This window comes from Salvelinus namaycush, chromosome 40 (assembly GCF_016432855.1).
Source record: "Salvelinus namaycush isolate Seneca chromosome 40, SaNama_1.0, whole genome shotgun sequence".
NCBI lineage: Eukaryota > Metazoa > Chordata > Actinopteri > Salmoniformes > Salmonidae > Salvelinus > Salvelinus namaycush.
This window is the reverse complement of record NC_052346.1, coordinates 15,536,970-15,549,047: the sequence shown is the minus strand read 5'-3', so window position 1 is coordinate 15,549,047 and position 12,078 is coordinate 15,536,970. Positions and strand designations below refer to the sequence as shown.

The window sequence follows — 12,078 nt, the reverse complement described above, 5'->3', positions numbered from 1 at the left end:
TAGGCCTATTGTAATTCTGCGTTCATAACATCTTGTAATTTCGTAAATATCTGGATATGACTGGGAAAAATCTAATTGAACGCACCTCCAACTGGTATTACTAGTGGGAAACTCGTCTATCATCCCTGTGCTCCGAGTTTCCCACTTGCACCTCTCTGACCTAGTTTGTCAACAAAAAAGACAGCAAGCATGGCAGCATCTTCAGTAATTGTTATTTATGGTAAGAACAAAATACAAATTGTTAATACAAAATTGATTCTGTTCATCTATTATAGTATAAAAAGTGAAAGCAGCTCTGGCATACTTTTATGCCATACAAGTATTTACGACTTCACAACTAGTAATTACCACCTTCCCACTTGCTTATGAACGCATCATAAGTAACAAGGAAACAAAGATACATTTTCAAAATGAAACTTGAAACCTTTTAACGACAGAGAAGCTGTCCACAAGCTGTTAACAGGTTTAAAGCACTACGCTGCATTCTACTTCTACCTCGACAACAATCCTCTTTGCTGACTTGGGGACTTTTATGTTCGTCATAGCCTTCACTTTTAATTACCTTTGTAGCTTGATTGACAGAAAGTATTTAATATTTCATGCAAAATAAATGTAATATTATATTCTCCTCTCTCGAACACTTGAAATTATATTCGCACTGCGAATGTTTACAATTTACAGAAATACAGTGCATCAGTTGCTTTGCGTAGTCTACTGTACTCTAGAACTTTTTATATTCTCAAAGGAACGCCCAGTTAGGGAACCCTTGAAACTGACTGAAGAGGGGAAAAGGATAGGGAGTGTCGTTCAAGTGCAAGCACTGTCGAAACAACCGCTTTAGTTCAAGAGGAGTCCAATTTAAAGGGAAGAATAATGAGAATGTGTGTTTTGCAATTGTATCAATAGTTTATTACAGACTATTTCATAAAAACATTTTAAACCATTTCCACATTATAAACACTGCAAATTAAAACATTTACAAATATTCAACCATACAAATTCATACAAAAAGAAATACTGTATGTAATGATGAAAAGTGATACATAGGTGTCTCTATACCAAAAAGGACTTTCTGTATATTTTTTCTTCATGGCACCTATGTCCATTTTGTACAGTAGGCCTAATGGTAGACAAAAGTGTCCCAAAATTGTATGATATGAATAGTTCAATAAATTAACAGAACACATATTGCGCGTCATCTGTAAGTAAGCCATTTACATGGACAACACATTTACATGATAAAGTTTATAAATTGACCCATTTTAGGCAAAATTGACTCACTAACTGACTGCTGGTCAAGCTAAGAGCAACCTGTCCAATCAACAGAACATACTGTAGAATTCTAGTCCAGCCATTGGCGCAGTGATGACATTGATGAGGTGTGAGAAATCCAATAGAAGACTATAGAATCTACATAATCAAAGTCTGGCCGTTTTCATCAATGAAGTTGCACTATTGTTCAACTTGAGCATCAACCACAGGACATCTGGTTGCGCCACTGACTACTAAGATACTCTACTATATTCACAGGTTTATTATCTGTATCTATGAACAGTATAATCACAATGGTGAGCAATATTTTTGCACTGTTTTCATTGTATTTAGAAAATCACCCAAAAGAAGAAAAAAAGCACACATGCAAATAAATTAACATGAAAAAGGTAAACAGGTCACATACAATTTCATGAACAAAAACGTTTTTATTTTTGGTTTTGCGTTTTTGAAATGTGTAAATAAATGCAACATAAATTAGCAGCATAAATGATGGTACATTCACATAATCACCACCAAATATCAGGATGCAGAAATAAGGCTGTGCTCTAAAATCAAACTGACAAATATGTTCCAGGTTAATCGTATTGAATTAATTTTCCAAACCAAATGTCCTGTTTTATATATTTAAAAGTTCTACACACATTGCGATAGCAAGCTCGGAGTAGTACTAGCAGACAGTAGACCTGAAACAGAAACAAATCGTGCCAGGTCCAAAAACAAACGATAACTCAATATTTTGAAACCGTGGTGTCCAACAATCCAACAACTGGATGAAAATCTCAGTTGATGAACTGTCCAAGATTCATTCTGTTAGGTCTCAGTAGAATGAGACTCCATGCAGTCTGTGGGCTGGTGCAATGCTCATGGCTCTAGTCTCCACTCCCATAACTTACTCAGGCACGGCCTCACTCTGTGGGGGATGAGGACTCAGTCCTCCCTCTATCATGGAGCCCACTGTTGTGCACCCCACATCCTCCATACCTCCACCCTCTGGTGGCCAGTTAACACTGACATAAGGCATATGCCTTCACTTAGGTAGGTTTGGTGTGGTCGATGTGGTTGAAGAAGCTGAGCTGGAGTAGGAGCGTAGGAGGACCCTGTGTTTGGTGGCGACCTCGGTGCGACGTCGATGGTGCTCCCCCAGGAACTCCTTCAGCTTGGTGGTGGTGAAGGTGAGCGTCTGTCTCCTCAGCTTCATCAGGTACGAGTCCTGCAGCCATGCGTGGGTGAAACAGTCCTTGGTGCTCGGACGGGCCCTGCGTTGCAATAAAACACATTGTCCAATCAGGGATCAGAACACAGGAGTCCTGTACTGATCTAGGATCATCACCCCACTTTTTAAAACCTTTTTCTTTTAGTTTTACGCCTTTTTCGTGGTATCCAATTTGTAGTTAGGCTTGTCTCATCGCTGCAACTCCCGTACGGACTAGGGGGAGGCGAAGGTCGAGAACCATGTGTCCTCTGAAACACAACCCAGCCAAGCCGTACTGCTTCTTGACACAATGCCCGCTTAATCCGGAAGCCAGCCGCACCAATGTGTCGGAGGAAACAACAGTACACCTGGCAAACGTGTCAGCGTGAATTGCGCCCACCCCGCCACAGGAGTCACTAGAGCGTGATGGGACAAGAACATCCCTGCCGGCCAAACCCTCCCCTAACCCGGACGACACTGGGCGAATTGTACGCCACCCCATGGGTCTCCCGGTCGCGGCCGGCTGCAACAGAGCCTGGACTCCAACCAGGATATCTAGTGGAAGTGGCCTTAGACCACTGCGCCACTCGGGAGGCTATGACCCCACTTTCCATGTAATCTTATTCATTATGATCTAAAAGGCTAAAATGATCCTGGATCATCACTCCACTCCTGGTTTGTTAAATAAGATAATGATGTAGCTACTCTTTGAAGCACTCACCAGGCATAGCTACTCAGCATCTTCTTGAGGAACATCGAGGCACTTTGGGACACATTGGGGTAGAGCTTGGTCGGGTCAAACTTGGCAATCTGGATTTTGGTCTCAGTCTGGTGTGGGTCTTTGTCCTGAAAGGGCAGCCTACCGCTAAGCCTGAACAAAAGTGTCATAGACGAGAGTTCTGAGAGAAAAAAAGAAATCGCACAACTTCACAGACTTATGACAATAGTGACTATGAAATGAGTAAGTTGTATATTTACATGACGTAGGTTAGAACCCCCAGGCTCCAGATGTCAGCTGGAGGGCCGACCACATCACCTTTCACCATCTCCGGAGCTTTTCACACCAGCATAGAAGGAGCAGAGAGAGAGTTCAGAGGAAAGTAGTGATCAAGGTGATGATAACAGCTTATTACCCAAAAAGTACTTGGCGTGTACCAGTTCCAGATACCAGTGGTAAATTCAATAAAGTGTTACCAACTCACACATATACTCCAGTGTGCCCAGGCCGCTGTTGTATTGTTTGAGGGAGAGAGGGTTGAAGTTCTGCGCGCTGCCAAAGTCTACGATCTTGATGACATTGAGGTTGGTGACCATGACGTTGTCAGGCTTGATGTCTAGATGGAGGATGCGTCTGTTGTGGAGGTACTCCAAACCCTGAAGGAGCTGAACCAGGTAACACACCACGTCATCCTCCGAGTAACGGAACCTTAGCAGGAAAATAGATTTATTCCACGGATATGTTGTAGAGCACAGCTGAGAGCAGTGTGCAAGTCTGTATGTGTGTGTGTGTGTACGTGTGTGTATGTGTGTGTGTGTGAGCATCATGCTCCACACACCTGTCTATAAGGCTGTGGAGCAGCTCCTTGCCAGTGCAGTACTCAGCCACCAGTACCAGGTAACGTGGGGTGACGTAGGCCTCATGGAGGGTCATGACCTTGTCGTTGTGGAGAGACTTGAGGATCTCATACTCCTGCAGGATGGACTTCTTAGTCTCCTGGTCGTACGGAACGATCTTAGCCATGAAGACGTGTCCTGTGGCGTTCTCTCGACACTCCCGGACCACACCGAACCGCCCTCTGGCCAGACAGAGACAATACGGTAGTTTAGTCACTAAATAATGTGTGGTTAAACATGAAGCCAGTTTCCCTGACTGAAATGAACCATATAAGTAGTAGTAATAGCAATACTGTGTAGTGTAATAGTGTACTACTGTAGCTGTAGAAATATTGACCACATCTCTAACATCTCAGTCACCTGGCTTTCTCATCCAGGAAGGTGTAGGGCTTCTGTGGGACTCCCTGTCGTAGAGCTGTCTCACCCGGGTTGAGTGTGGTGCGGTCCCTGGGGGTCCCTCGAACAGGGGTGCCCCTCCCCTCCCCTATTGGGCTCAGACTGTTGACCTGGAGCACTTGGGGGGAGAAGGAGGGGACTGGGAGGGGGCTGGGGGCCATACGGGCAGTGGCGGCAGGGGCGTAGGTAGGAACGGATGCCATGACGGGCTTGGTGGGGGTGGAAGGAGGTGTAACGAGAGGGAGAGGCGGAGAGATGGGTTGGGTTTGGGTCATGGGTGGGACCACGTTGACAGGACTCTGGGGTTTGGGGAGGACGAAGGGAGGAGGTTTGACTACAGACGGGGAGGGGAGAGTTGGAGGGGTGGTAGGAGTGACCGTCAGGGGTTCAGTTGGAGGAGTTGTGATGGCAGGGCTGGAGGGGGCCGAAGGTGTAGAGGGACAGAGAGTTGCGATGGGAGCAGGGAAGGGCGTAGGGGAGGTTAGAGAGGTCTGTGTAAGGGAGGGTGAAGAGGGAGAGACAGTGGACACCGTTTTACCAGGAGGTTGCATTACTGCTGGTTTGACCTTTGGGATAACAGTCACTAAGGTGGTAGCGGCTGGGGCAGGGTGGGGGGGAGGTGAGGAGATTGTCTTCACAATGGCCACCACTGGAGAGGACACGCCTACTGCAAAGCAAACACATCTCTCTTCAATATCACATTATCATAACCATTTTGTGAAACAAATATGCAACAGTACAGAAAAAACGTCAGAACTTTCTTTACCACCTCTTTTGATCCAATTTAACACAATTTACAGAATTTGAACCCCCTGTCCAAAAGGTGTGTTTCAGCACCTGTTGAGTCCAGACTGACTTTGTCCGATGTGTTGCTGTAGGGTCCCTGTCCAGCCTTGTTGACGCAGGCCACTCTGAACCTAAAGGCGCCCCCTGGTGGCAGGTCTGTGACGTTGTAGTAACAGTCAGCCACTCCAGTCGCTATGATCAGCCAGTTGGCATCACCTGAAAGGAGAAAGAAAATAATGCTTCATTTATATGATTGCCAATTGCGTTACGTTATATCAATATGGTCAAATACACAAATTATATGCGTCACTTTGACTTTACACACCACTGTCATTTGTTGCAGTACTTATAATCCACACAAGGTGGAGATAGTGTTTCATGTTGATGATGAAACAGATGAAGGTTATGTTTACAATATCAGTTGTAAACTAAGGTGGTGTGGAGCCATAATTATCTGTCATAGTCACAACTGATACAGAGGAATAACAGAATAACAAAAGAACATTCACATGGTAATGAGGAGATAGTGGGGCACAATCCAATGAACAAACACAGACAACAACAATCATCCAAAGCCCAGCCTGGCAGTAACTGTGTGGTAATACAAGGTATGAAGCCATCCAATTCAATCAGTCCTGAAATCATATTAACATTCATGTCATTCCCACTTTGATACAATCCTAACGATGTAGGCTCTACAATGATTCACCGTATTATGAGACCATAATGACTTATAAAGCGTGATGAAATTGGGCTCATTAGCAGTCTATTTGCCCAGTGTTTGAGTTATTCACTGCACAGTAGTGTTTAAAGTGACAGCCAAAGGTGTTTCCTATCCAACCGTCAATAAGGATAATACATTTGGGTGAAGCGGGCTGTAAAATAAATAAAAATGTATATTTGGCTTGAGTTCACTAGCCTGGAATCCAAATTGATATTCTCAGTGTCAATCGTGACATCAGTTTGGACTCCAGGCTAGGAGATGAATGTCAACCCACCTTCTGTCTTCCTCTCCAGAGAGTAGCTACAGGGGGGCTTGGTGTCGGCTGGTTTCCATAGCACCAGGGCTGTGTTGTTGTATGTCTGGGGAACCTCCGGGGTACCTGGCCTTTTGGGGACACCTGGAGGGGGTGACAGAGGGGAGGAGGGTGGGGTGGAGGGGAGGATGAAGGTTGGGTGGAGGGGAGGATGAAGGTGGGGTGGAGGGGAGATAAAGGTGGGGTGGAGGGGAGATGAAGGTGGGGTGGAGGAGAGATGAAGTTGGGGTGGAGGGAAGATGAAGTTGGGGTGGAGGGAAGATGAAGTTGGGGTGGGTGGGAGATGAAGGTGGGGTGGAGGGGAGATGAAGGTGGGGTGGAGGGGAGATGAAGGTGGGGTGGAGGGGAGATGAAGGTGGGGTGGAGGGGAGGTGAAGGTGGGGTGGAGGGAAGATGAAGTTGGGGTGGAGGGAAGATGAAGGTGGGGTGGAGGGGAGATAAAGGTGGGGTGGAGGGGAGATGAAGGTAGGGTGGAGGGGAGGGGAGATGAAGTTGGGGTGGAGGGGAGATAAAGGTGGGGTGGAGGGGAGATGAAGGTGGGGTGGAGGGGAGATGAAGTTGGGGTGGAGGGAAGATGAAGTTGGGGTGGGTGGGAGATGAAGGTGGGGTGGAGGGGAGATGAAGTTGGGGTGGAGGGGAGATGAAGTTGGGGTGGGTGGGAGATGAAGGTGGGGTGGAGGAGAGATGAAGGTGGGTGGAGGGGAGATGAAGGTGGGGTGGAGGGGAGATGAAGGTGGGGTGGAGGGAAGATGAAGTTGGGGTGGGTGGGAGATGAAGGTGGGGTGGAGGGGAGATGAAGGTGGGGTGGAGGGGAGATGAAGGTGGGGTGGAGGGGAGGGGAGATGAAGGTGGGGTGTAGGGGAGATGAAGGTGGGGTGTAGGGGAGATGAAGGTGGGGTGTAGGGGAGGGGAGATGAAGGTGGGGTGTAGGGGAGGGGAGATGAAGGTGGGGTGTAGGGGAGATGAAGGTGGGGTGTAGGGGAGATGAAGGTGGGGTGGAGGGGAGGATGAAGGTGGGTGTAGGGGAGATGAAGGTGGGGTGGAGGGGAGATGAAGGTGGGGTGGAGGGAGATGAAGGTGGGGTGGGTGGGAGATGAAGGTGGGGTAGAGGGGAGATGAAGTTGGGGTGGAGGGGAGATGAAGGTGGGGTGGAGGGGAGATGAAGGTGGAGTGGAGGGGAGATGAAGGTGGGGTGGAGGGGAGATGAAGGAGGGGTAGAGGGGAGATGAAGGTGGGGTGGAGGGGAGATGAAGATGGGGTGGAGGGGAGATGAAGGTGGGGTGGAGGGGAGATGAAGGAGGAGTAGAGGGGAGATGAAGGTGGGGTGGGTGGGAGATGAAGGTGGGGTAGAGGGGAGATGAAGTTGGGGTGGAGGGGAGATGAAGTTGGGTGGAGGGGAGATGAAGGTGGGGTGGAGGGGAGATGAAGTTGGGGTAGAGGGGAGATGAAGGTGGGGTGGAGGGGAGATGAAGGTGGGGTGGAGGGGAGATGAAGGTGGGTGGAGGGGAGATGAAGGTGAGGTGGAGGGGAGATGAAGGTGGGGTGTAGGGGAGATAAAGGTGGAGGGGAGGGGAGATGAAGGTGGGGTGGACGGGAGATGAAGGTGGAGGGGAGGGGAGATGAAGGTGGGGTGGAGGGGAGATGAAGGTGGGGTGGAGGGGAGATGAAGGTGGGGTGGAAGGGAGATGAAGGTGGGGTGTAGGGGAGATGAAGGTGGGGTGGAGGGGAGATGAAGGTGGGGTGGAGGGGAGATGAAGTTGGGGTAGAGGGGAGATGAAGGTGGGGTGGAGGGGAGATGAAGGTGGAGGGGAGGGGAGATGAAGGTGGGGTGGAGGGGAGATGAAGGTGGGGTGGAGGGGAGGGGAGATGAAGTTGGGGTGGAGGGGAGATAAAGGTGGGGTGTAGGGGAGATGAAGGTGGGGTGGAGGGGAGATGAAGGTGGGGTGGAGGGGAGATGAAGTTGGGGTGTAGGGGAGATGAAGGTGGGGTGTAGGGGAGATGAAGGTGGGGTGTAGGGGAGATGAAGGTGGGGTGTAGGAGAGATGAAGGTGGGGTGGAGGGGAGGATGAAGGTGGGGTGTAGGGGAGATGAAGGTGGGTGGAGGGGAGATGAAGGTGGGATGGAGGGGAGGGGAGATGAAGGTGGGGTGGAGGGGAGATGAAGTTGGGGTGGGTGGGAGATGAAGGTGGGGTGGGTGGGAGATGAAGGTAGGGTGGAGGGGATATGAAGGTGGGGTGTAGGGGAGATGAAGGTGGGGTGTAGGGGAGATGAAGGTGGGGTGTAGGGGAGATGAAGGTGGGTGGAGGGGAGGGGAGATGAAGTTGGGGTAGAGGGGAGATGAAGGTGGGGTGGGTGGGAGATGAAGGTAGGGTGGAGGGGAGATGAAGGTGGGGTGTAGGGGAGATGAAGGTGGGGTGGAGGGGAGATGAAGGTGGGGTGGAGGGGAGGGGAGATGAAGTTGGGGTAGAGGGGAGATGAAGGTGGGGTGGAATGGAGATGAAGGTGGGGTGGAGGGGAGATGAAGGTGGGGTGGAGGGGAGATGAAGGTGGGGTGTAGGGGAGATGACAGTGGGGTGTAGGGGAGATGAAGTTGGGGTAGAGGGGAGATGAAGGGTTAGGAGCAATAGGAAGTTAGAGGGAGATGTTGGGTATGGTGGATTTGGAAGTTTGAGTAATTTTTTTTTATTGTCACATAGTTTGATGGGTTAGGGTGTCACAGAGGGGGAGGTTTGGAGAAGGGGAGAGTTTGGATGGGGTGGGGTGTCACAGAGGGGGAGGTTTGGAGAAGGGGAGAGTTTGGATGGGGTGGGGTGTCACAGAGTGGAAGGATGGAGATAGCCGATGGAAAGAGGAGAAACCACAGAGGACAGAGAGATGGGTTTGAGCATTTTTTTAACGCAAACCATACACAGCACTAATAGCTTTTCACCCTGATATGATGATGCATTTTAATGAAGGCTGCCCACTGCTGAGACTGATCGAGCCAAGGCCTCAGACTTCAGACAAGATGAGCAGTCTGGGGAATCTCTCACCCAACAGATTGATGGCAAATGGAGACAGATAGCATCAGCAGACGGGATTAGCAATGCAGACGCCCAGACAGTGTTCCCAGAGCAATTCAATTTGAAGCTGTGAAAATCGAACTGAACTGTTGCGCATTGAGTCTGACACCTGAATAAGAGAGAGAGGCCATCAAGTGTCTGGAGTCACCTAGTTCTGTCGCTTTGCTGATGGCTATTTGACATCTTTATTGATATTGTTATGTATAGCCTGCTGTCTGGACAAGAACCAACAGATGCCAAATCATAATTTGATCATCCTGTTGTTGCAGGAACAAACAAAAAAAGACTTCTATAGTTTGTAATTTCCACTTTAAAATGTCAGACTTTATTTGCCTTAACGAAAAATGTATCAACCCCTACAAAGAAATAATATTAATTATAATCCACATAATAATTCACATGTCCTGTTGCTGCAGGATTATTTTCCTGCTGTGAAAAACTGGGTCAAATTAAGATACGGCATCTGTAGTAGCTAGATGGACTGTCTGAGTGACAGTTGATTATTTGATTCTAACACATTGGATTACAGCCTGGGAGCGCATCTTTCTATTTGTAATAAGCAGAACTCTCCTCTTGGAATGATTATAAAGAGGTTGTAAAATCAAGGCAAAAAGCCATTAGTTTAATCAGCCGTAAACTACATTAATATTTATGCCCATGTCATTAATATGCATTGCATTCACACTCGAATACAAATCCTATTACCTAAACCTTTCAAGGTTCATCACATCGTAAAGATTCATAATAAATGTTTTTGCTTAGAATGAAGGGCAAATACCCCTTTCTCGATTCAGTGTAAATGTCATGTTTACACTAAAGGTTTTGTATGCAATTCAAATCCAATAGATTTTACATGTCCAGGATATTAGAATATCACATGAAGATAACGGTTAAAAAAAATTGTATTTTTCTGTTTCTCCACAAATCTAAATGACGGGATTATCGTTGATAATAACATTTTCTTGTAGATAACATGTTACTCACAGGCCAGGGACAGTGTGCAGGAGCTGGTGACGCTGGCTAAGGGGTTACTGGCCACACACTCATAGAGCCCTGCGTCCCTCCTGCTGGTCTTCATGATCGTAACGAGCTGCCTGCCGTCTGGACAGGAGATCAGGTTCATCCTGTCGTCCATCTCCAGTGGTTTCTTATCTGTGGACAATCAAACCCATCAACAATAATAATTACAGTGGCATCCTGTAAAGTAATGTCTTATTTTACAGTCCTATTTCAAAAGGTGTTTATCTAGTATTCGATGAGAAACTTTATGGAAATAATGAGCAATCTCTAACATCAACACAAGTTTAGGAAGTCGTGCTCACACATGGCACCATGTAAGTATGAGCTATGATGGGTTATGACAATCACAGGCAACAACCAACGAACAACCAACGAATACCAACCAACAACCAACAACCAACAACCAACCTTCACAGGCAACAACCAACGTTTCAGCAGCAGCTGCTACGGTAATGCTTTGTTAGACAGCGCTGTTGCAAAGAGTGTTGTGTCTGTCAGCTCTATGAGTTCTTACCTTTAGTCCAGCTGATTTGTGGGTGGGGGCTGCCAGCCGGGAGGCAGCTAAGAGTGACAGGGTCACCCTCCAATAAGACGTGGTCCCTCAGCTTGATGTGGAACACAGGAGGGAAGTCTGGGAAAAACAAGGGTGTGGCTTAATAATAATATTGAACATGAACACTGAGCATGAACTTAGAACGTAAAAGCAGTGTGCAGCTTTTCCATTTCATTGCCAAACTCCAACTCTGTATGCACATTCAACATAAAGGCAACTGGTTGCTGAATTTAGCAGACAGTACTAGAGGAAGTGCGAGAGTACTGCAGGCTGCCTGATGACCCCTCACCCTTGGCTGAGGGGAGGTCAGTCTGAGAAGGGGTCTTATCCTTCCTGCTCCTGCCCAGACCCCACCTGTCCCACCGCGACCGCCTGTCAGTCTCTGGAGCTGTGGAGAACAAGACATAATGGCAAACAGCTGAGACAGACAAACCTGAGGAGGTGAGCTAATATCTCCAGTATCTATGCTGCAATAGTCTATGTGCCTGGGGGCTAGTGTCAGTCTGTCCTATCTGGTGTAATTCCCCTGTCTTATCTTGTGCCCTTTGATCTTAGGTGTGCTCTCTCTAATTCCCCCATATCTCTCTCACTCACTCACTCACTCACTCACTCACTCACTCACTCACTCACTCACTCACTCACTCACTCACTCACTCACTCACTCACTCACTCACTCACTCACTCACTCACTCACTCACTCACTCACTCACTCACTCACTCACTCACTCACTCACTCACTCACTCACTCACTCACTCACTCACTCACTCACTCACTCACTCACTCACTCACCCCTCCCGTAGGACCTGAGACCTAGGACCATGCCTCAGAACTACCTGGCCTGATGACTCCTGGCTGTCCCCGTCCCCAGTCCACCTGGTTGTGCTGCTGATCCAGGACCTGCTATTTTGACCCTCTCTCTCTCCCACCACCTGCTGTCTCGACCTCTGAGTGCTTGGCTATGAAAAGCCAACTGACATTTACTACTGAGGTGCTGACCTGTTGCACCCTCTATAACCACTGTGATTATTATTTGACCCTGCTGGTGATCTTTGAACGTTTGAACATGTTGAAGAATGATCTGGCCTTAATAGCCATGTACTCTTACACTTTTAGAAAATAAATTGCTATCTAGAACCTAAAAG

General features: G+C 47.9%; 1 protein-coding gene across 1 annotated transcript in view; it reads right to left on the bottom strand.

Annotated features, from left to right (window-relative positions):
- Positions 1 to 886: 886 nt before the first annotated feature.
- The window catches only part of LOC120033258 (striated muscle preferentially expressed protein kinase-like), a 62,274-nt gene continuing 51,082 nt past the window's right edge, over positions 887 to 12,078 (bottom strand). The window contains exons 32-43 of the mRNA XM_038979532.1: positions 11,225 to 11,323; positions 10,897 to 11,013; positions 10,347 to 10,514; positions 6,262 to 6,384; positions 5,315 to 5,479; positions 5,032 to 5,060; positions 4,442 to 4,968; positions 4,024 to 4,263; positions 3,670 to 3,893; positions 3,446 to 3,521; positions 3,189 to 3,338; positions 887 to 2,531 (exon numbers count right to left, since the gene is read on the bottom strand). Coding sequence (XP_038835460.1) covers positions 2,303 to 2,531; positions 3,189 to 3,338; positions 3,446 to 3,521; positions 3,670 to 3,893; positions 4,024 to 4,263; positions 4,442 to 4,968; positions 5,032 to 5,060; positions 5,315 to 5,479; positions 6,262 to 6,384; positions 10,347 to 10,514; positions 10,897 to 11,013; positions 11,225 to 11,323 — 2,147 coding nt within the window. The 3' untranslated portion in view covers positions 887 to 2,302. The remainder of the gene's footprint in view (positions 2,532 to 3,188; positions 3,339 to 3,445; positions 3,522 to 3,669; positions 3,894 to 4,023; positions 4,264 to 4,441; positions 4,969 to 5,031; positions 5,061 to 5,314; positions 5,480 to 6,261; positions 6,385 to 10,346; positions 10,515 to 10,896; positions 11,014 to 11,224; positions 11,324 to 12,078) is intronic.